General features: G+C 40.5%; 1 protein-coding gene across 3 annotated transcripts in view; it reads left to right on the plus strand.

Moving 5' to 3' along the window:
- The window catches only part of flrt2 (fibronectin leucine rich transmembrane protein 2), a 61,614-nt gene extending 42,379 nt beyond the window's left edge, over positions 1 to 19,235 (plus strand). Inside the window, exons 1-2 of one of the 3 annotated variants that reach the window (XM_085132148.1) lie at positions 9,406 to 9,579; positions 11,899 to 19,235. In XM_085132148.1, the coding sequence (XP_084988274.1) occupies positions 12,353 to 14,335 (1,983 nt within the window). In that variant the 5' untranslated portion in view covers positions 9,406 to 9,579; positions 11,899 to 12,352 and the 3' untranslated portion in view covers positions 14,336 to 19,235. The other 2 variants (XM_085132151.1, XM_085132150.1) reach the window with 2 other exon arrangements.
- The last annotated feature ends 6,621 nt before the right edge of the window (positions 19,236 to 25,856 follow it).

Below are 25,856 nucleotides of genomic sequence, written 5' to 3' on the forward strand. Positions count from 1 at the left end.
GCTTTTACACCAGTCTTTACGGTAGCGCCTTTTCGCTTTATATCCCGATTGAGAGCCTAGACCCGCGCACACGCGCACGCGCGCGCACACATTACGATGGAACAGCCCAATACAGTCAATACAATTATGTCTATTACAAAAATTCATTAAAAATCATCCTTAGTAGTTGAGGTCCAACTTTCAACAGATTCCTTCTCTGGGAAGCCTACTGTACCTGTGTGCCAAGTTTCATCCAGATTTACTGTAGAATTCCTCAGAAATTAAAGGACATTTATATTCAATGCAATACAGTCAATACACTACAATTATGTCTATTACAAAAATTCATTAAAAATCATCCTTAGTAGTTGAGGTCCAACTGTCAACACATCCCTCCTCTGGGACACCTACTGTACCTGTGTGCCAAGTTTCATCCAGATTTACTGTAGAATTCCTCAGAAATTAAAGGAAACTTATATTCAATGCAATACAGTCAATACACTACAATTATGTCAAATTTCAAAAATTCATTAAAAATCATCCTTAGTAGTTGAGGTCCAACTTTCAACAGATTCCTTCTCTGGGAAGCCTACTGTACCTGTGTCCCAAGTTTCATCCAGATTTACTGTAGAATTCCTCAGAAATTAAAGGAAACTTATATTCAATGCAATACATTCAATACACTACAATTATGTCAAATTTCAAAGATTCATTAAAAATCATCCTTAGTAGTTGAGGTCCAACTTTCAACAGATTCCTTCTCTGGGAAGCCTACTGTACCTGTGTGCCAAGTTTCATCCAGATTTACTGTAGAATTCCTCAGAAATTAAAGGGCATTTATATTCAATGCAATACAGTCAATACACTACAATTATGTCTATTACAAAAATTCATTAAAAATCATCCTTAGTAGTTGAGGTCCAACTGTCAACACATCCCTCCTCTGGGACACCTACTGTACCTGTGTGCCAAGTTTCATCCAGATTTACTGTAGAATTCCTCAGAAATTAAAGGAAACTAATATTCAATGCAATACAGTCAATACACTACAATTATGTCAAATTTCAAAAATTCATTAAAAATCATCCTTAGTAGTTGAGGTCCAACTTTCAACAGATTCCTTCTCTGGGAAGCCTACTGTACCTGTGTGCCAAGTTTCATCCAGATTTACTGTAAAATTCCTCAGAAATTAAAGGACATTTATATTCAATGCAATACAGTCAATACACTACAATTATGTCAATTACAAAAATTCATTAAAAATCATCCTTAGTAGTTGAGGTCCAACTTTCAACAGATTCCTTCTCTGGGAAGCCTACTGTACCTGTGTGCCAAGTTTCATCCAGATTTACTGTAAAATTCCTCAGAAATTAAAGGACATTTATATTCAATGCAATACAGTCAATACACTACAATTATGTCTATTACAAAAATTCATTAAAAATCATCCTTAGTAGTTGAGGTCCAACTGTCAACACATCCCTCCTCTGGGACACCTACTGTACCTGTGTGCCAAGTTTCATCCAGATTTACTGTAGAATTCCTCAGAAATTAAAGGAAACTTATATTCAATGCAATACAGTCAATACACTACAATTATGTCAAATTTCAAAAATTCATTAAAAATCATCCTTAGTAGTTGAGGTCCAACTTTCAACAGATTCCTTCTCTGGGAAGCCTACTGTACCTGTGTCCCAAGTTTCATCCAGATTTACTGTCGAATTCCTCAGAAATTAAAGGGCATTTATATTCAATGCAATACAGTCAATACACTACAATTATGTCTATTACAAAAATTCATTAAAAATCATCCTTAGTAGTTGAGGTCCAACTGTCAACACATCCCTCCTCTGGGACACCTACTGTACCTGTGTGCCAAGTTTCATCCAGATTTACTGTAGAATTCCTCAGAAATTAAAGGAAACTTATATTCAATGCAATACAGTCAATACACTACAATTATGTCAAATTTCAAAAATTCATTAAAAATCATCCTTAGTAGTTGAGGTCCAACTTTCAACAGATTCCTTCTCTGGGAAGCCTACTGTACCTGTGTCCCAAGTTTCATCCAGATTTACTGTCGAATTCCTCAGAAATGAAAGGAAACTTATATTCAATGCAATACAGTCAATACACTACAATTATGTCTATTACAAAAAATCATTAAAAATCATCCTTAGTAGTTGAGGTCCAACTTTCAACACATCCCTCCTCTGGGACACCTACTGTACCTGTGTGCCAAGTTTCATCCAGATTTACTGTAGAATTCCTCAGAAATTAAAGGAAACTTATATTCAATGCAATACAGTCAATACACTACAATTATGTCAAATTTCAAAATTCATTAAAAATCATCCTTAGTAGTTGAGGTCCAACTTTCAACAGATTCCTTCTCTGGGACACCTACTGTACCTGTGTGCCAAGGTTCATCCAGATTTACTGTAAAATTCCTCAGAAATTAAAGGAAACTTATATTCAATGCAATACAGTCAATACACTACAATTATGTCAAATTTCAAAAATTCATTAAAAATCATCCTTAGTAGTTGAGGTCCAACTTTCAACAGATTCCTTCTCTGGGAAGCCTACTGTACCTGTGTCCCAAGTTTCATCCAGATTTACTGTCGAATTCCTCAGAAATTAAAGGAAACTTATATTCAATGCAATACAGTCAATACACTACAATTATGTCTATTTCAAAAATTCATTAAAAATCATCCTTAGTAGTTGAGGTCCAACTTTCAACAGATTCCTTCTCTGGGACACCTACTGTACCTGTGTGCCAAGTTTCATCCAGATTTACTGTAAGATTCCTCAGAAATTAAAGGACATGTATATTGAATTCAATACACTTACTTAAATATTGCATCATATTCAAAAATTCATTAAAAATCATCCATAATAGTTGATGTCCAACTTTCAACACCGTCTTACTCTGGGCGACCTACGGTATCTCTGGGCCAAGTTACATCTCAATTCACTGTAATCTTTATCAAAAATTGAAAGAACAATTATATGTCAATGCTGGCTGTGTGCCTTTCAAAATGACACTAAATAACAGAACTCAGGCACATCAGGGAATAATCCAAAAGGCGGATTTATTAAACAAAAACAACATACAAAATATCCCTAACCCATACTACATAACCTAAAAAGAAACAAAGGGACACTTAGAAGCACAAGAAAACAATACTATACTGAAAGGGCAAGAGACACAGCCCAAACATAATCCACAACTAAAACGCCAAAAGAACAAGTCATCCCACATAGCAGACGGGTGTTGCCTGGATCTGGTGTGAAGCCGGCACTGCTGGCTGACTTCTGGCATGGTAAGATGGCACTGTTTATGTGATGGCATGCTACATCTGGCCTGATTGGGTGAATGTGACATGTTGTATAGAGCACTTTGAGTAATATGGGTGAGTAAAAAGGCGCTATATAAGAATCAGTCCATTCACTGTCTGAACAGAGTTTTGTCATGACAGCATATTTGATTGTCTTCACTGACTCGCTATCCGCCTTAGTGCAGCTGCCGTACCATCCTCGGATGCAGTAAGTTAGTAGGCTCTCAATGGGCGAGTGGTGGAAGGTCAGCAGAGGATGTCTGGGATGATTGCATTAAAGGCTGAGCTGTAGTCCACAAAGAGCATTCTGGCGTAGCTCTGCCGCTTTTCTGACACAACGACCGAGACTGTGGGAGCTGGGGCTCGAACCAGCAACCTTCCGGTGACAAGACGAACTGCCAACTCTCATTATGCAATGTACTGTTTAAAAGAAAAATCTTTTTTTTGCCTTGACAACATACATTCATCTTCATTTCAAATAAGTAGTTATTTTTCACACAGAGAGCAATACCATTCTCCAGCCTCTGCTGTCCAAAACTACTCTGTATTCATCTGGAGGCACTTTGTGTGAAACCATTTTAAATAGCTCTCATGCAGGAACAAAGCAATTGTATAAAATGAAGTGAGGGAATGGAGCTATAAATAGATTAATATAGAGATATGAAAATAAACTTATATATAGACATAGGAACACAAGTTTTAAGATTAATGTTTCTGGGATATAATAAACAATATAAGCATACAGGTGTCTAAGCAAACATTGTGGCATACAAAGTGAGAGAGTGCAGTGAGTCATGTTTATTCCTGTTCAATATGTGTCTGACACAAGTGGATGAATTAAAAAGTCTGACAGCAGCAGCAACAACAGGCAATGCCTTCCTGATGACTTTCTATCTGGTTACATCTTTGTCTTTGATGCCTGTATCCCAGCTTGAAGAGTCCTGGACCTTTTTTCTAGTCAGTGGGTGTGTAGGCAAACAACTCTGGCTTGTCACCCAGTTGGATTTCCTGGTAATTGTCAGGTGGCACTATCTACAAATCAGGACACATTAACTATGATATTAAAAAATTGACATGATGACATAGTCCTTGGTCAGTTTACCAAGCATTTCTCAGTTTTGTTCTTTATAGTTCTGTTCATCATATCATTGTTTGTGAGTCCTGGATTATTTGATGATATGTTTACATTATGTATTCTTTTGTTTTCAGTTCCATATTGCTTTTAAGTGTAGTTCTTTTTAAGCATTCCACAAGTGGATGGAACACTTGTGAAAACACTCTAGTGTTAAAGCCAGTCTTGTCTTCATGTCTGTTTCTGGTTTTGTCTGTGTCAAGCTCGTGTGTCTTAGTCTGTGTTTTAGTTTGGTGGCCTCTTGTCTCTTTCTTGTGTTGAGTCTTACTTCCATTGTCTTCTTATTCCCAATGTATCCCTGCTGTGTTACACAGCTGTCTCCAATTCCCCTAATCACCATCCTATTTATACATTTTGCCAATCTCCCGGTCTGAAGTACATTATTCTATTCGATTCTATTCTATTATATTTATACAGCACCAAACCACAACAACAGTCACCTAAAGACACTTTATGTTGCTGGTTAAAAACACAACAATAATACAAAGAAAGCCCCAACAATTTAAGTACCCCATATGAGCTAACATTTAGTGTGAGTGGGAAGGAAAAACTCCATTTGAAGAGGTAGAGACATCTGGCAGAAACAGGCTCAAGGAGAGACAGCCATCTACTGTGACTGGCTGAGGTTGATGAAAAGGAGACAGAACAACATACTGTGCAAGAGATACATACTAACTAATGATTAAATGCAGAGAGGTGTATAAACACAGAAAGAGCAAAGAAGGAAAAAATTCATACATGATGGGAAGCCCACAAGAGCCTAGGCTTATTGCAGCACAAATAAGGGAAGATTCAGGGTCACCTGATCCACTCTAACTGTATTATTTGTCAAAACTGAGGGTTTTAATGCTAATCTCAAAAGCAGAGACGGGTGTTTGTCTTCTGAATTAATATAGAATAGAATAGAATTCAACCTTATTGTCATTGCACATGTCACAGGTACAAGGCAACGAAATGCAGTTTGCATCCATCAAGAAGTGCTTTAGCCATGATATAGATATATTACAATATATATTAGCAATAATATAGGTATGTAAGTATATTACAGAAATGGGTCTATTATGGTATGTTATAATGTACACGGTATGAAGGTATGTTATGAATATGCTATAACTATAAGTATGTACAGGCTATGAACAGGATATAAACATGAAAAACTATACAGAATATGAAATTAAAAAAACTATACAGAAATATGAGATATACAGCTATACACAAATGTGAAATATGCAGGTTATAAACAGTTGTAGAATTAAAAATTATCGTATTGTACAGAATGATGTGAGCTGCATCCACAGAAGAGAGGCCTGAGAGATGATTCCTGTTCAACCTTAAAATTCTATAGGAACCACAAGTACACTTAATATTCCAAAATTAAAATCTGGATTTCAAAGCGAGTCAGTGAAGACAATCAAATAAACTGTCATGACAAAACTCTGTTCAGACAGTGAATGGACTGATTCTTATATAGCGCCTTTTTACTCACCCATATTACTCAAAGTGCTCTATACAACATGTCACATTCACCCAATCAGGCCAGATGTAGCATGCCATCACATAAACAGTGCCATCTTACCATGCCAGAAGTCAGCCAGCAGTGCCGGCTTCACACCAGATCCAGGCAACACCCGTCTGCTATGTGGGATGACTTGTTCTTTTGGCGTTTTAGTTGTGGATTATGTTTGGGCTGTGTCTCTTGCCCTTTCAGTATAGTATTGTTTTCTTGTGCTTCTAAGTGTCCCTTTGTTTCTTTTTAGGTTATGTAGTATGGGTTAGGGATATTTTGTATGTTGTTTTTGTTTAATAAATCCGCCTTTTGGATTATTCCCTGATGTGCCTGAGTTCTGTTATTTAGTGTCACTTTGAAAGGCACACAGCCAGCATTGACATATAATTGTTCTTTCAATTTTTGATAAAGATTACAGTGAATTGAGATGTAACTTGGCCCAGAGATACCGTAGGTCGCCCAGAGTAAGACGGTGTTGAAAGTTGGACATCAACTATTATGGATGATTTTTAATGAATTTTTGAATATGATGCAATATTTAAGTAAGTGTATTGAATTCAATATACATGTCCTTTAATTTCTGAGGAATCTTACAGTAAATCTGGATGAAACTTGGCACACAGGTACAGTAGGTGTCCCAGAGAAGGAATCTGTTGAAAGTTGGACCTCAACTACTAAGGATGATTTTTAATGAATTTTTGAAATAGACATAATTGTAGTGTATTGACTGTATTGCATTGAATATAAGTTTCCTTTAATTTCTGAGGAATTCGACAGTAAATCTGGATGAAACTTGGGACACAGGTACAGTAGGCTTCCCAGAGAAGGAATCTGTTGAAAGTTGGACCTCAACTACTAAGGATGATTTTTAATGAATTTTTGAAATTTGACATAATTGTAGTGTATTGACTGTATTGCATTGAATATAAGTTTCCTTTAATTTCTGAGGAATTTTACAGTAAATCTGGATGAACCTTGGCACACAGGTACAGTAGGTGTCCCAGAGAAGGAATCTGTTGAAAGTTGGACCTCAACTACTAAGGATGATTTTTAATGAATTTTGAAATTTGACATAATTGTAGTGTATTGACTGTATTGCATTGAATATAAGTTTCCTTTAATTTCTGAGGAATTCTACAGTAAATCTGGATGAAACTTGGCACACAGGTACAGTAGGTGTCCCAGAGGAGGGATGTGTTGAAAGTTGGACCTCAACTACTAAGGATGATTTTTAATGATTTTTTGTAATAGACATAATTGTAGTGTATTGACTGTATTGCATTGAATATAAGTTTCCTTTCATTTCTGAGGAATTCGACAGTAAATCTGGATGAAACTTGGGACACAGGTACAGTAGGCTTCCCAGAGAAGGAATCGGTTGAAAGTTGGACCTCAACTACTAAGGATGATTTTTAATGAATTTTTGAAATTTGACATAATTGTAGTGTATTGACTGTATTGCATTGAATATAAGTTTCCTTTAATTTCTGAGGAATTCTACAGTAAATCTGGATGAAACTTGGCACACAGGTACAGTAGGTGTCCCAGAGACGGAATCTGTTGAAAGGTGGACCTCAACTACTAAGGATGATTTTTAATGAATTTTTGAAATTTGACATAATTGTAGTGTATTGACTGTATTGCATTGAATATAAATGTCCTTTAATTTCTGAGGAATTCTACAGTAAATCTGGATGAAACTTGGCACACAGGTACAGTAGGCTTCCCAGAGACGGAATCTGTTGAAAGTTGGACCTCAACTACTAAGGATGATTTTTAATGAATTTTTGAAATGTACATAATTGTAGTGTATTGACTGTATTGCATTGAATATAAATGTCCTTTAATTTCTGAGGAATTTTACAGTAAATCTGGATGAAACTTGGCACACAGGTACAGTACGTGTCCCAGAGGAGGGATGTGTTGAAAGTTGGACCTCAACTACTAAGGATGATTTTTAATGAATTTTTGAAATTTGACATAATTGTAGTGTATTGACTGTATTGCATTGAATATAAATGTCCTTTATTTTCTGAGGAATTTTACAGTAAATCTGGATGAACCTTGGCACACAGGTACAGTAGGTGTCCCAGAGAAGGAATTTGTTGAAAGTTGAACCTCAACTACTAAGGATGATTTTTAATGAATTTTTGAAATGTACATAATTGTAGTGTATTGACTGTATTGCATTGAATATAAATGTCCTTTAATTTCTGAGGAATTTTACAGTAAATCTGGATGACACTTGGCACACAGGTACAGTAGATGTCCCAGAGGAGGGATGTGTTGAAAGTTGGACCTCAACTACTAAGGATGATTTTTAATGAATTTTTGAAATTTGACATAATTGTAGTGTATTGACTGTATTGCATTGAATATAAATGTCCTTTAATTTCTGAGGAATTCTACAGTAAATCTGGATGAAACTTGGCACACAGGTACAGTAGGTGTCCCAGAGGAGGGATGTGTTGAAAGTTGGACCTCAACTACTAAGGATGATTTTTAATGAATTTTTGAAATTTGACATAATTGTAGTGTATTGACTGTATTGCATTGAATATAAGTTTCCTTTAATTTCTGAGGAATTCTACAGTAAATCTGGATGAAACTTGGCACACAGGTACAGTAGGTGTCCCAGAGGAGGGATGTGTTGAAAGTTGGACCTCAACTACTAAGGATGATTTTTAATGAATTTTTGAAATTTGACATAATTGTAGTGTATTGACTGTATTGCATTGAATATAAATGTCCTTTAATTTCTGAGGAATTCTACAGTAAATCTGGATGAAACTTGGCACACAGGTACAGTAGGTGTCCCAGAGGAGGGATGTGTTGAAAGTTGGACCTCAACTACTAAGGATGATTTTTAATGAATTTTTGAAATGTACATAATTGTAGTGTATTGACTGTACTGCATTGAATATAAATGTCCTTTAATTTCTGAGGAATTTTACAGTAAATCTGGATGAAACTTGGCACACAGGTACAGTAGGTGTCCCAGAGGAGGGATGTGTTGAAAGTTGGACCTCAACTACTAAGGATGATTTTTAATGAATTTTTGAAATTTGACATAATTGTAGTGTATTGACTGTATTGCATTGAATATAAGTTTCCTTTAATTTCTGAGGAATTCTACAGTAAATCTGGATGAAACTTGGCACACAGGTACAGTAGGTGTCCCAGAGGAGGGATGTGTTGAAAGTTGGACCTCAACTACTAAGGATGATTTTTAATGATTTTTTGTAATAGACATAATTGTATTGACTGTATTGGGCTGTTCCATCGTAATGTGTGCGCGCGTGTGCGCGGGTCTAGGCTCTCAATCGGGATATAAAGCGAAAAGGCGCTACCGTAAAGACTGGTGTAAAAGCGCAAGGAAATTTATGCGGCGGATAAGAGGCGGCTGGCTTGACCGCGGCTCACAAATGACGGCTCACTTTACCGCGGTGTAGAGTCGCCGGCTTCGAGCTGCTCGTAGGAACCGACTCGCACAAGCGTCGCCGAACAGAGCTTTACGCACGGGTTTGCAGCAGGACCGCATGAAGGACGGAGGCGTAAAGACGGGGGAAAAGTTGACTGCGGTTGCGGGGTTTGCGATGGATAAAGGCTCAGCAAAGGTACGATGGATGCTTTTCGCTCAATAATGAAAGTGTGTGTGTTAAAATGCAGCTTTACGTCGGGCCCGGGCTGCGTTTAAACGAACCACTTTTCACTCGAAATTCGTTATTCCAGCACAGAAAGCGTAACCGAACCCACATCCAGCAGAACTACGTATGTAAGGAAAGGCGTTCAGGTTCCCAGACACTTTTAGAGAGAAAAAGCAAGGGAAAAACGGTGGTTCAGTTTATATTTGTGCGGTTCATGAGACATTTCATCGAGTTTTTGGCGCTAACAAAACACGCAGCTCCACATTTTTCCCAGTCGAGTGAAAACCTGAGTTTTTTTTCTTCTTCTTTTCCTCTTTTTTTGTAAAGGGGCTTTCACCCTCTGTGCACTGCACGGTTTTCGACCCCCCCCCCCCCCCCCTTCCCCGCTTTGAAATAATTCATTCAAATGAACACCGCTCACTGGGCAGCCTTTGAAGTGTACCTGATCCGCCTCTTATCGCCTCTTAAATACCTTATCCATTTTTAAACTTTTAATTGCGTTTCTGGGGCTAAATCCAGTTCTAATCGGATTGTCCTGGCCACATATCACAGGGTTCATCTGGTGGTGAGAAACTGTGCTCCCTGGGCTGAAAATTAAATTAAAAAGAAAATCAAGACGGAAAAAAAGCAGAGTGTTGGTGGGGTAGTTTTTCTCTCCTTTTTTATCAAGCCACTGCAGCTCATTGATCTGTTTCTTTGGTGGTGTTAAGTAAACTCGACACTGTGTTTCTCTGAATCTGGATTCTTGGTGACATTTTATTTATGCACCTATCGTAATCTTGATGCTGCTGCCTTCTGCTGTTGATTCTGCCGCTGTGGCAGCACATTTTATCGCCTCATGTGGTTGCTTATCCCCACCACCACCACCACCACCACCCCAAGCTTATTTGATTAAATTTAGCTCTTTCAATTTACAAAAGTAGATCACAGATGTGTGTCAGAGGATTGTTTCTCCATCCCCGCCACAAAGAGCCCATGCGGGCTTCCATCTAGTCAACAAACAAACGGAGGAATTTAAGGAAGCGGAGCCGTGAAGGCGTATAGATTTCTTCTTCTTTCTTTCCCCCCTCCTTCTACTAAATATAGCTGCTTGTCTGATGTACCAAGTCTGGATTTAGTTGTTTAACACGGCCCCTAAACTGAACAGATTCCTCTGAGCTCGCTGAATGATGAGGGGCCCCATAACCCTGCAAGGCTCCTTAATCCACAGTCACGGCCGTTGCAGTGCTTAACATTCAACCAGTCGTTTCCACCGTTGTGTGTCATCCAACGCTGACTTCGGGTGGAGCTTCAGTTAGCTGAAAGCTACCTATGGTAAGGAGGGGGCAGGGAAATATTTGATGGCTCATAAAAGTTGGAATAATGGATTTTAGGGAGGGGTGGTCTACTGTAATCCAGTGGCCTTGTGCTTCACTGCAAACCTCTCCGAGGTGAAAAACAGCCTGTATCAATCATTTATTGCAGGTGGAGGGGCTAAATTATTTTCCAATCCAATTTCTTTTGACAGCTTGTGCTTGTCACTCCATCCAGGGCGCGAGGGGGGGTGGAGCTGATATGCATCTGTTCCTCGATTGCCTCGTCTTTGTTTTCCAAACATCCACAGCCTCAAAATCTCCAGTTTGGCCACGTTAGCTTCAGGCCTTGCACGTAATAACGAGCTCTTCCTCGTGCCACCGGCAAAAACAATTGGCTGTGTTTACTGTAAGCACTCGTGTGTTTACCCGTGTACCTCTGCTCGAGAATCTGCTCAGGCAGCTGGGAAGCAGAAAAGAGGCTGTTGCAGCTTGTTTTCTGTTCGGCATTGTTTTCTTTTCCCAGGAAATATCCTCCGTGTCCATGTTGGCACACAGAGAGCTCCTATCTTTATTAACCTCGCCTCTTTTTAGCATGTTTTCCATTAAGCAGCGCTGATGTTGCTGAGAAACCCTGTGAATCCACGAGTGTGTGTCCTTGCAGTGCTCTATTACCGCCTTTGATAGAGCGCAAGGGATAAAAGCCTTCTTTATGTCTGTGAAACCGGATGTGCAGGAGCTGTTCAGAATATTTATCAGTCTTTTTTTTTTTTTTTTACATAGTCAGTGCATAATTCCACAGTGCAATGTTTTGTGCCTCTGTCTGTCTTGGGAAAGAAGGGAAGAGTGGGAGCAAAATGGAAGTCAGTTGGTATGTGTTTGTATTTTAAATAAAGAGGCAGAGGGAAAAGGGAGGCCCCCTATTTTCCTTTTCTTTTTTTCCGAGAACAGGCCACCTCTGAAAATACTCATCTAGCTTCTCTTTGTTTTCCCGCAGGTCTCTGGATCCAAATGTCACCCCCCTTGGACTCTGCCCTGGTCTGGGACCAGCAGTGTGTGACGGACAGGCGAGCGGAGCCTGCGGTGGCGCTCAAATTGGCCCTGGCTGAGCTCTGCATGGAGCAGCGAGAGAAGAGTCCTGCTATGGTCTGATGTCTCAGCATGGATGGAGTCAGTCAGAGGCCTGGCCACCACTAATGAGACCATCGCTCTTCGGCTGAGGACTAGCATTTACAGGATTACTCCCACAGTTTCCTGCTCTTTTCCCAGCTAACTGCATCATTACTTAACAATCTTAGTTGGACTTTTTTATATATTTTCATGGGTCTGGTTTTTGGTGGATATATACGTCATTTGCCTCTCTGATTTTCATTTTTTATTCCCTCCCGCCAGTTTTTTTTTTTTTTTTAATTGTTGGTTTGCCTTTTTTCCCCCCTGTTTGTTTTTCCACTATGGAGTTTCTGGCTGGACCCTGGATTAAAGATTGGGCTTCGTTCTTGCAATTTTGGTTGACTGTCATCCTAAGCCTCCAAATGCAATTCAGCCCAGGTGCCTCTTGTCCGCAAGAGTGTCGTTGTGACAAAGGGTTTGTGTACTGCAACGAACGCAGCCTGACATCAGTGCCTCTGGGGATACAGGAGGGCTACAAGGTCCTCTACCTCCACAACAACCAGATCAACAATGCTGGTTTCCCTGTGGAACTTCACAATCTGGCCTCCGTAGAAACTGTGTACCTGTACGGCAACCAGCTGGACGAATTCCCCGTGAATCTGCCCAAAAACACCAAGGTCCTGCACCTCCAGGAGAACAATATCCAAACAATCTCCAAGGCAGCTCTTGCCCAATTGACTAAACTAGAGGAGCTACACCTTGACGATAACTCCATCTCCACAGTAGGGGTGGAAGAAGGGGCCTTCAGGGAGGCGGTAAGCCTCAAACTCCTCTTCCTCACCAAGAACCACTTAAGCAGCGTTCCCATTGGTCTTCCCGAAGACCTGAAGGAGCTGCGGTTAGATGAGAACCGCATTGCTGTCATTGCAGAGGAGGCCTTCCAGAATGTGACACGTCTACAGCGCCTCCTGCTGGACGGGAACCTGCTGACAGATGAGGGCATCGCACCAGGGACCTTCCAGGACCTGGCCACCCTCCGTGAGTTGGCTCTGGCTCGCAATTCACTGACTTTCCCCCCTCCTCTCTTGCCCAGCCAGTCGCTGGTCAAACTTAGCCTCCAGGAGAACCAGATCGACCAGATCCCCGTGGCGGCGTTTGCGGGTCTAAACAGGCTGGAAAGACTGGATATCTCCAGCAACCAGCTTCAAACTCTAACGCAAGGTGTGTTCGATGGCCTGTCCAGCCTGAGGCACCTCATAGTGCGAAACAACCCGTGGCGCTGCGACTGCACCGTGAAATGGGTGGTGGTGTGGCTCAAATCGCTGCCTTCCTCTGTCAACGCCCGCGGGTTTACGTGCTCGAGTCCGGAGAAGGTGCGTGGCATGACAATCAGAGAGCTCACGCTGGATATTATCGAGTGCCCCATTCAACCCGACCAGCCGCCCTGGCCCACCCTCCGCTCCACACCCCCTCCCCCACCCACCACCACCCCTGTCACCACCATGATTTCCACCCTCATCACTTCATCCATCCCTTACTACTTTGACTCCCCCTCCCCCACGCTGCCCCCCTTACTTAACAACCCTGCCGGACCCCTGCCTCCTTACGAGGACCCTCTTCAGATCTCCTTCCACGTGGTCAACTCCACCAACATCGACGTGAGCTGGGCTTCCTACTTTACTGTCACCGCCTACAAGGTCACTTGGGTCAAAAGGGGCCAAAGCCAAATCAACGAAGGAATGCAGGAGAGGACGGTGAGCGGCGACCTGCGGCGCATCAGCCTCACCAACCTGGATCCCCGGTCTGTGTATCGGATCTGCGTGCACGTCCTGGACACCCTTAATTCCTATAGGCCTGGGGAGGATACTATATGCTCCGAGGCCAGGACCAAGCCGCCGGTGACCACCAAGCCTCCGGGCAGAGAGCAGGCTCCTCAGGACAGCATCAGCTCCACGCTGCTAATGGCCGGGATCATAGGAGGGGCTGTTCTTATCGTCCTGGTTACGCTGCTCAGCTTGTTCTGCTGGCACATGCACAGGAAGAACCGGTCGTCTTCGACCAAGTGGAAATACAACCGCGGCAGGAGAAAAGACGACTACTGCGAGGCTGGAACCAAGAAGGATAACTCCATTCTGGAGATGACTGAGACCAGTTTCCAGATAGTGGCGCTGAACAATGAGCAGCTGCTCAAGGGAGATTTCCGCATCCAGCCCATCTACACTCCCAACGGGGGCATTGGATTTAGAGACTGTCACCTCAGTAACAACAGCATAGCCTACTGCAAGAGCAGCAACGTGCCCAGTACAGAGTTCTGCCACACGTGATGCTGCAGACACTCAGTACAGCAGCATACACACACACACACACACACACACACACAGACACACACACAAAGCAAAAAGACTTGCATAAACACACACACACTGTTTGTCTAGACATTGAAAAATATAAAAAATTATAGTGAAATATAACTGTATTATATATATTTCCAAGTTCTGTCTACGATGTAATTTATACTGTGGATAATAATGTGGGATTCTCTGCTATCTTTTTTATTCCTAGAAAAACAGATACAAGTGTTTCTTTTTTTTTATAACCAGCAGGGTTTTGGAAGTTGTTTTAACGGTCAGTACTGTACATGAACATGGATTTGTACAATCACGGCACCCTGGGTGTAGCTTCTGACAAAAAAAAAAAATTGCTGTTAGCCTTGGAAATGTTTTTTGGGGGAGGGGGCGCTTTAGGAGGGCTGGGATCCTTTGCTAACCACAGAAGCAAAAATAGGACCTTTTCACACTTTGAAACCCTGCAAAAAAATCAAAAGAATAATAAAAACACCCTCCCCAGAACAACACGGCAGACGGAGAAATCCAAACACTGCTGATTAGAGGAAATATGGCGCTGGTTCAGTGACGGCGTGTTTAAAAAGGAAAAAAAAGAAAGTGCACGTTCTTATTAATGGCAGCAAGGCAGGAAATGAGCAGAGGTAGGCGGTGGTGGCGTGTGACGGGGGTTGTGCACGGCCGTGCAGGTTGGGAATATCATCGGTGTTGTTGAAAAGCCTGGGCTGAAAGTTCCTTAACGCTAAAAGCATCTTTGTTCCGTTTGTTTCCAGGTAGAATTGGTGGCTTTTGGACGGCTCTGGAAAAATGATTGTTTCTAAAATCATGCTTGAATGTGCTGATTCTTGCTGATCCTTTACTTTCGAAGAAACATTCGTTCGCTCAGCTTCTTTTCCCCCAAAATGTTTTGGCCAGTGAGGCCACAAGGGGGCAGTTTTCCTCAGCGTTTTGTGTGTGTGTGTGTGTGTGTGTGTGTGGTACATAGTCAGGCCAGAGAGATCACTTTACCTCCACCATTTCCCCCGAGCCCATTACCCAGACAACATTACTCATGCTTGAACAGCATTGTGTCGAGTATTTTTGCTCATTGGGCTACTTAATGATGTGGAATCATTTAAAACTAACAGTGTTTCTGTGTTTGCTGGCTAAATGATATGGATTTTCACCACTCCGGTCCATTATGAGATGATTTGTGTGTGTGTGTGTGTGTGTGTGTGGAGAGCATGATGAATTTTGATATGGCTCACACATAACACTAATTATACAGCCACTTATCTCAACCTTGTCCCATCGTCCATTAGACTTTGTGATAAATTAGGAAATTACAACAATGGACTCGCACCCCGCCCATGATCGCACACTGCGCTGCGACCGAGCGCTTCATCTAGCTTCTCATTATTTATCCTTTTGTCCGCACTTATAGTGTGGCCTTTTTCATTCACACTTTGCTCAGCCAAAACAATGCAGCTGCTCACTTCACAACAGCATCTCTGAGAGGATGATTGCCACTCTGTCTGCCTTCCCGTGTCAGCGTCCAACTCTTCGCTCCGATCTGTGCACGGCTCAGTTAAAACGCTTTCCCTGCCCTTCGGCTTGTAAGCGTTGGTGGCTTCTCTTTGCTTTGAATGTGAGGGTGCCAGTGTGAGGTCTTCATTATGCACCTCTTAAGGAAGCTTTATTTGATTTGACAAGATTTTATTTTGAGGGGCCAAGCTTAAAGAGCTCCTTCCCTTTTCTTTCCCCCCTTCGCATAATCCTCAACCAAAAAAGGGAGAGAAATATGTAGGCCTTATTTTCACATGGCTGCCCGAAGCTCATGCTGAGAGGTAGTTTTTAACTCTTTGCGAGGCACACAGATTCAGCTGTTCAAATGCACTGTACCCGACAGAGTCGGCACAACCTAAGATCACTTTTTACAATCCAGAGATTTTTAAGGGCTCGTGCGAAGCGTTGAGATTAAAAGTAAGCACTCTTCCTATGACTCCAGCAATAGCTCAGATTGTGATAAATTGGCCTGTTTGCAATTCCAGTGCTTAAAATCTGTTCAACCTTTAATTGAATACTTTAATGAATTAAATCATCCATCTTAAAATGTAATTTAAGGTCACCCTAAAATAATTTTTACGTATTGAAAATTCATTTGTATTTTAGATGGAAGTGGTAATTTTCTTTTTCAAAGATAAAATCTCTGTCATTAATTTTTTTAATGACAGAGATTTTAATGACTTTTTTTTTCTGAGTGTTTAGCTGAAAAAAAAACTACTAGAGTTTCATCATAAAAACGTTTTGTAACATTTCAGAATATCGTATATTATCATGTAGCCTAATTGTTCTTTGCTGTACAGTTGTTGTGTGTTTAGGTCACAGATTTACTCTTTGCAGCTCTTTGTTCATTTGCACAAAAAAAGAAACAAAAACCCAAGATATATAATTTCAGCAAGATTTGAATCAGTTGCTTTGTTTTCTCAGAAAAGCGTTTTAGCTAGCATAGCAATATTTGAACAAGGATCAATAGCAAATATGTTATAGCTATCACAACAACATTATTATTGTCAATTCTGTTTTTTGGTCATGATAGTTGTGCAGTAAAATCTATTAAAAACATCTAATTAACACCACTTTCCTGTTAGCATGCTAAAAAAAAAAAAGGCGCTAGCACCGGCAGCCAGCTAGCCTAACCTAGCTTGGAAAGTAAAAACATGTAAACAGCTTTTTTGCTCTCACAAACAAGTCTATGAAGTCTTCTACGCTGTAAAACCACAAGGTCATCTTTAGACTTCTAATTTTTGTATAGATTGAACAAATGTGATCTAATGTAGATATTGGACATAGCGAGATTAGCCGTAGCCCTGTCTGTTTCAAGCTAAGCTCATCTGCTCTCGACTATAACTTTGTGTCTATGGCATCAATCTTCTCCTTACTTTAGTAAGAAACCACCTATTATTCCCCAACTTCTAAATTAATATGCAGGTGGTTTAGATAATTTATTTAAAGCTAAGGATGATTGATAGCAATGATTGATTTATTGATCTGGTTTTTTAATTTGTTTTTGTCATCATATCCAAATGTATTTTTTTGTGAATATTTTTAGCCAAAATAATCACGCTATCAATCGTGTGAAAAAGGAACAATCATACTACTCTGCTCACTATAAGGGACACTGTCACTGGCTGCCTATTATCCTAGTTGAGCTTCAAGTCTGAAAACTGGAAAATAGCTAGCGTGCTCAGGCTAACGCTAAAAAAAATTACTATAAAATGTTGTTTTTAGACTTCATATTTTTGCACAGATTAAAAACAAATGTGAACTAATGTGCTCATTAGTGGTGTTGGCTTTGGTGCTGGTAAATGGTGAGTTGAACTTAACAGTTTTAGCTTATCACTGAATTGAGCTATACAGACATGAAAGTCATGTGAGTCTTCTCATCAATCTCAGCAAAAAAAGTGAACTTTGTAAAATGGCAAACCCCGTCTTTCACTCCTCAGCTCCTATTCAAGTAAATCATTTTTAAAATTTATTTCAAGTTGTTCTACATCTTCTGTGGTTATCAAAGTATCTCTACTTTTTGTTTAAATCTTTTTCTACTAATACACATATCAGCCAACCCAATACATGCTGTCCATCGAGACACACCAGGCTGCCCTGACCTGTGCTCGGCTTTCCCCTGCTGGGTACCTAACCGACAGTTCACCATGTACTGTTCGCTACATGCTTTAACAGCTGGCCATAATCCCACGCAGCACTTGAACATGCTACAGCTGGGATTTTTTTTTTCTTTCATTTTAAATATAAAGCCCTATTTTAGTCCCACGATCAAGCAAGCCAGGTGAATCCATTGCAACATTTAGCATCTCCCCCTGTCTGTGAATGTGTAACGGAGACAGATATTTGCCTTACCTTTTATGCAGGAATGAATAATTAACGAGAGGGAGAGAGAGCGAGGGAGTTAAGTGGGAGGAAGAAAGGGGAGTAGAAAACATGAGACATAAAGAGACGGCAGCAAGAACAGAAAGCACATTTCTCCGATCGACTGCAGCAACAATAACGGCGTTAACAGGAAGCGTGACACACACACTAGCTAACGAAGAGACTGTTCATCCATAGTGCCAGAAATTAAGCGGTGCACTGCTAATGATTCAGCCAGACTGGGAAGAGGCTTTGGTGGTTGTTTTGCAGCATACATTACTCTTAATTTCGATCAAGAGACTGCAGTGCCATAGCCAATGGAATTTACACACGGCTGCGAATGTCGGCTTATTACAGTTTCAGGGTGCCGAGAAGCTCATTGATCCACGTTGGAATAATTACGTTTAATCATTGAGAGGTCACCTCAGACAGAACACGTGAAATTGAAAAGGTGGAAGGTCGCCCTTTTCTTCCTGCAGGCAGAACCTTTGCTGCAAATATCTATTAGCCAGTGATGTTCATTCAAGAATTTTTTGCATGTACTGTATTTAGCTTCATAGCCGTTCATTTGTTATCACACCGAGGTTTGGACTTTCAAATATTTCTTCTTCCCAGTCGATCGCCACACGCGGTTGAGATGCAGCGCGGGCAACCGTACGCAGAGATTTTCTTTGGTGTAGAGGAAGTAGGCTGGAAACTTACAGTGCATGTAAAATGGCTATGTTGGGATACGTCGCCATCCTGGCTTCTGGCTTCTCATCCGAGACACAGTGTTACGTTAGCCATCCACACCGAGACGTTTTCTTAGGAACCAAAGTTAAATTTCTGTTCTCATGATGAAATATTGATGTTGTTCCATGTATGTGCCTTGAGGTTGAACTTACAATGTAAAGTCCTTGAAACCTTTAAATGTTTTTGCACAAACTGTAAATACTTAAGTGAAGCTTTTTGAAAATAAAAGAGCCATTGGATTTGAGCGATCACTCGTTTCCTTGTATCCAGCAAAGAAGTGAATGTGTTCTTTGGAGTGATCCTGCATTCTTGTTGCTCTACATGTTCCCCAAAAACACTCGGAGCGAAATCTATTTTGGGTCAGACACTGGCAATTCTGTGTCAAAGATTTGTGCTGTGCGCACCATGCCAAGTTATCCTCTTATTTCTATATGGGAAGCTTGTGCCGTCTTAGCGTAGCCACTGCAGCTTAGCATTCAGCTGGGGAGAATCCAGGAGACTCTCTTATTCTGCTTGTATGGCACAACTAAACCCCAGGATGGGCTCGATCTCTCAATCCCTGTGTTTTACCAAAGTCCAACTTTTTTCCCTCCACGTGACCGCATCCCAGTGTGGCCTCTGTAACCTCCAGCCTGCTAAGAAGCCCACGTTAGCGGAGTCTTAATTCACTATGACAATTAACCACAGCTGAAACAAAAGGGTGTGCCACTCTGGTATTTTGAGCTGGAAATGGGTATATTTCTCAAAATCCCCAAATGTCAAAATGTGATTTGTTATTGCGGAATCGTCGGCTTTACGTGGAGGCCAAGTGGTTAAAAGAATCGAGGCTTTGGCATTCAGATCATCCGCTGTCTGTTCCTCCCTCTTTCTGTGTTGTGCAACTCTTGCTTTGAAAGATTTAGTGTATAATCTCCCCCCTGTGCATTTTCCAGGACTGGCTTCTTCACTGAGGTGAAGCTAGTCATAAAGAAATTATTCACGCAGCTTGGATTAATCATTAAAATCTTTAGTGATGTGTACAAATGTTTGCAAAAAAATCAGAACTGCCATCAAGAAATGTAGCAAATGTTTAAAAGTACCATTTCAGGAGGGAAAATTATATGTTCCAAACCATGTAAAGTATTCAAAGTTAAGAAACAGCTTTTCAGAGTAAATAAAAATGGAACCGAGAACTGTCAAATTTTGCTAATTCATTTTGGCTAATTTTATTGTTATATAACTTAAAACAGTTTACAGCTGTTACAGTGGTCTGGTTTTGACATTAAATAGCATTTTATTAAATGTCAGGTTCCAGACGCATCAACCACATGACCTTAAATTTGAACCTGGTCAAAATAGCTAACGATACTTTAGCTTGTTCGTTGTGTTAGTTACAGGTTACTCGGTGCTTCATCCTTTGTCAGTGTTGGAGCTTAAAACCTACGTTTAATCGAGCAGGTATATTTGAAGTACTGACTTTATTGTTTTCTTGCTGCTTTATATTTTACATGAAGTATAAAATAGACGCTGCTGAAATTAGCAACACACATAATTAAGTGTAGAAATTGATCTGATTTTCAACCACACAATTATCACGTTAGGTTATGCAAATGAGAACAACGATATCCTGAATGTGTTAAATTTGCTAACTTAATTATATGATCTCTTATTTCCCTTAGCTGGCAGCTAATTTCAGTATTGCTCTGCATTATAGAGGGACGTTTATATGCATAAACCTATAACATCTATTATTATGATAAAGTGCTGCTTAGCCATTAGTTATAATAATTAGTTTATAGGGTTATAACACTTAAATTGTTTAATATTAGTGCTGCTTAAGTAGCATTTCACTGTTATATATTTCTTTTATGCTCTTATGTATTGTAAGTAAAGGACAGACTATTCCTACAGTCTGGTGAAAACTAATCTCTTGTTAAAAACTCTTATTTGTGCTACAACCCATCTTATCTATTGATTTGGTAAGCTCTGCTGAGTGGTCACCTACCCAGTGATTACGTATCTGAAAACCCAGAGATAAGTACTCACTAGGAACAGAGTTGGTACGCTCAGTTTTCTAGAACATGTTTTTTGTGAATGCTGTAAATCATTTCAAAGAAAGTGGTTCGTCATATTCCATATGGCAGCAACTAATCAAATGTGGATTTCCGCCTTTGAATCGTTCGGTGAACAGGTGTTAGCGCCGAGTAGCTTTATTTTTTTCCGCTCCCCTAAAGGAATATTCAATTTTGTGCCTTGTAAAAGCTCCATAACAGCCTTACTTTGTGATCCACATTTAAGCATCTTCTAATCAGCCTCAATATGGTGGAAAAGTCATTAAAGCAATCTTATTCCAGGTATTACAAACGTCGACATCTGGCAGAATTAACATTGAACTGATTGGTTTAAAGCTGCGCTCCAGCATTATCCCGTCTTTCATTGCCCTCAGTGGTGTTTAATTAAAGCCTGAATGCAGGTGAAGCCTTTGCCTCTTTCACAATATGTCGGGCTAATTGTGTGTCACAATGGGTCACTGGACTCCGCCTATTGGTTGCCAAGAGTGGACACAATGAACATTAAGTAAAAACCACCCAAATCAATTTAGGATCACCTTGCTGTGTGATGAAATTATATGGAAAGTAAATGAATGGGAAATGGGTCTGAACAGGCAGCACTGTGTGTGATTATTCCTGCGTGAAGGTGAAGGAGACTTTTCCCCTTTATGAAACAACACTGTTTGCTGAAGGTGCTCGCCCTTTTTGATGCCAGCTGTTAAAATGTGTTGTTCTGAGTTTAAAGCAAATGCAGCACTGACACTGCAGGAATCCCTCTGGCAGTGTTTAGGGGTTGAACGCGGGGTGGTCTTTTCAGCGGTTGTCGATCAGTGGACCGTTTTGAAATGTAAATTCAATTTGTCCTTCTGAATTTAGATTTTTCGGCGCCAGATTGCCATGTGAGCTGCAAACAGCCTTTATTTCTTTCTCTGTATCTCAGCACAGAAAATGTGCTCGGCGCCATTAAAATAAGAAAGATATTTTCAGCACTGAAATGAGTGCATTAAATCAGGCCTGACAAGCTGTTTAGTGTCTGCGAGGAGACTTGCCTTTAAAAACTGCAGCACTCTCCATAATATCAACTGTTTTCTTCCCTTTTACAACTTGTGAAAAGTTGCCCACCAGCTATGCTGAGCACTGTAATTGGTGACAAGATAAGGGGTTACACTGAAAACTGCTGTCTGGCTGCCTGACCTGGGTGGTGTTTACAGGTGCAGACACACTAAAAAGCAGCCCCCGCTGTTTACAGTGTGATGCAACCCACAACCAGACAACAATTGCAACAAATGGTGCAACTGTGAAGCTTATAATGGTCAGTTTGTGTTGCGACAGTTTCCTTGAGGCAATAATAGAGCGGACCGGCCAATGGTAGCAGATCGCAGTGAACTGTATCTAAGATATGAATCAAGATGGTTAGTAATCATTTTAATAGGTTTTTCCATCTACTAATATTATTTGTCTTATTTTGGCCTCGTGTTAAAACCACTGTTGCCATAATCTGGACACTTTGTGCATCAACAGGAAGTTTAATGTTGCACATTTTACATCGTAGGCCCTCTTTATCCAACCCCGTCTTTTAAAGTGGAAGCATTAATGATGCATATTGTGTGCTGAGAGGTTTGAATGCACTTTTAACTCACTTAGCCAACTCACTTGCACCCCCCTCAGGATGTGCGCCTCACATGAAAGAAAAACATGTATATTTATTGAGATCTATGAAGTGTAGCATGTTGGTTTTAATGTTTCATAGAAACATAAGTAACCTGACTCGCTAGCTCAGTGAGTTTACAGAGATTATTACAAACTGCAGCATCCACAGTATTTGAAACGCTGCCTAAACTGCTTTTGATTGGACGCCTGTGACAGCACGGCTCTGTGTTGCACTGCCAGGTAAAAACTCTCACGTTGACCTGGTAATTTAGCTTGTTTTTCAAGCTCGCAGTATATGTTCATGTCCTCACTGTCTTTTTTCCGTGAAGCTGTGCAGAGTGGAACTTGTGCGCAGTTGTATGCTAATTGGTGATTTCTCTGTCTAGCTTACATTGCGGTGTTGGGTTCCTCGGGGAGCCTGTTATCATAAGAAAGGTGATGTCTGCTAACACAAGTATAGAGGAATAATTGGCTTGGACCTGAACAGCACTTCGTCTCTGTCTGGTTTGCTTGATTGAAAGGAATTGTGCGTCTGGCACGCTTGAAATTAAAAAAAAAAATACAATATTAATGATGTTGAGCTGGATGAGTTTTTTTTAATAGAGAAGATGTTTATGCATGCGCAGCAATCACAATAAGGAGGAAGGGCGAAATGGAATAAATTGGTCGTTCTGGCTCCGAGTTGTTGTTCTTCAGAAGTCATTTGTGGCAAGACTAAATGTGAACATTTTAAATAATTAAAACGCCACCTGCCAAGGAAACTTTGAGCAAATTCCCCAGTAGCCAGCCAGATTAAAGTTTAACTTTCTCTCCTGGAGCACACGGAGCAAGATAGCACTTCCATATGCCGGGCCAGTGGGTCAGAGGAGTCGCCGTTCCAGGTGGGACGGAGCAGCTGTGACCTTGAGCGCTACTCGCCGTCTGGTAGTGCCCATAATGAATGGAGACGGTGATGAATAGTGAAAGCAAAGTTCTCCCAGCTTTCTGGAGGTGACCAGGAGGAAATGGTCTCTCTCTTTGTTTCCATGTTAGATCTAAGTTCAGCATGTGCAAGGTCTCAGCCCAGAGAGGTTCACCGACATCACTGAAGCGCCGCTGAGACTCAAAACGCAGGACGACTGGGTGAAGTTTTGCTTTAGAGAAAACAAAAGAAAATGTGTTATAATTATTCTTTTGCTTACATTTAGAAACATCTTACCTAAAGAAGCAGAAAACCTAACCTCTGTAGGGTTGAAGCGTCTATGAGGGAGAATATCACCAATGGAAGGAAATCCTGAGACGAAACTTTTCATTAACTAGCTGTTGTCTGAGTTTCACCTCAGCTGGGTTTATCTGACCAATCGAAAGACAAAGAAATAATATTAGCTAATTTTCCCCTTTCTGGAGCTATAATAGGTTCCTCAGAACAAGATTTAAAATATGATGATAATTATCCATCCTCCCCACCCGAGTGTGATGTGGGTCAAACCTCATTACTGCTTTGAAATCATCCAATAGTGATATATAAAACGTAAGTCAGTAGAGGTGGGAATCACCATACATCCCTCGATACGATATTATCACAATACTTAACGCACGATACGATATTATTGCAATTTTTTAAAAATATTTTGCGATATTCAGATTCTGTACATAAAGGTAAACTTTATCAATATTCATTTTCTCTAATATCAAAGTCTCACACTCAGTCTTTCTCTCATTTCAGTTTGATTGTTGACAAACTGAACGGTTTGTATTACAGTCTAGTCCAACTTAACTGAATCAACCATCTGGTACAATTATAGCTATTCTGAACTATGCAGTTTATGAAAACTATGCAGCCCCTTCAGCAACTGAAGAATTTGAAAGTAAATTAAAACAAAATATAATTTTACATTAAATAAAAAAGTTTTAAACTTAATTAAAATAAAACATGTCTTAAATTAAAATAAGTAAACTGTCATGTTTATTGCTGCCAAAAACAAGTTAAACACATTTGGACAGTGAAGGAATGTCAGGATTCTTGCTCAGAAAAAGGATCAAAAAAACCTTTTTTGTAACAAAATATCGATTTCTGCTGTCCCTGTATCGATACATTATTAGCAAACAAAATATCACGATGCTACAAAGTATCAATTTTTTCCCTCACCCCTATAAGTCAGCAACAAAAACTGATTTAACTGGCGATTAAGCAACCTGTGCTGGTTGTGTTTCATTTAAACAATATTTAAACTATTCATCTTGTCAGCTTTCTACTTCCTTACGTACATTATCGAATAAGCAAATGTAGGTTTGCATACAAAGCTGCCTCCAAGTTTCACCACAGCGACATGAGAAAGTGCTCAACTGCGATGCGAGACCGCAGCGAGGATCGTTGCGAGTCACATAATCTCCCCGAGTCATGAACTCCTTGTTCACAGCTGCATTCTTCAGGCCGAAGTCATAAATGCCCTCCTTGGAGAAAGTAAAACCCGTGGTGCTGCAGTACTGCTGGCCCAGAAACAAGGCTTTGATGAGCAAAACATTCCCCCATTTGTGATGGAAAGAGTGCTGAGTGGTTGTCGCCAGGCAGACATCTGCAGTCGATGTAACACAGGAAAGTTGCTTTTGATGTGCGCTCATTTACAGTCTGTTAGAAATCACGAGTTGCTGTGCACGTCCTTGGTAATTGACTTCACTGAATTGATCCAAAACTGCATCCAAAGAAGGGATTCTTAAATAAATACAGTTCACTCGATTTAACTTTGAGAAATTCTATTTATGTTTAGCTGCGAGAGTGCCGTCAGCGCTGACGCTCTCTGTGGGATGGCAGCTTTTGCTTCTGACTGGCAGTGTTTGTTTTCAGCATATAAAAAATGATGAATCATTAAGGAGAACATGTGGAACATGTTGTGCAGGAGTCTATAGGTCTTTACCTCTGGATGCACTGTGGAGGTTATGGGCTCAGTCTCTCATTTTGGGTTCTACTGAATAAATAAAGTAAATCTCTTTTGTAAATCTTGATCATGCTGTGTTTCAGATTGGAGGATTATCTGTGGTATGAAGACGCACATTATTGGCTAACAGTTTGTAACACCCGTCTGCATCACGTCCAGTCTCGATGCTCTGATCCTATTGGCAGCAGTAGCAGTCAATGATGCAAGCTCACGCTCTCTGACTCCTTCATGACACCCTTGCTGTTTGTGAATCAGATTGTGGATATGAGC

Source organism: Neolamprologus multifasciatus, chromosome 15, assembly GCF_963576455.1.
Source record: "Neolamprologus multifasciatus chromosome 15, fNeoMul1.2, whole genome shotgun sequence".
Classification (NCBI taxonomy): Eukaryota; Metazoa; Chordata; class Actinopteri; order Cichliformes; family Cichlidae; genus Neolamprologus; species Neolamprologus multifasciatus.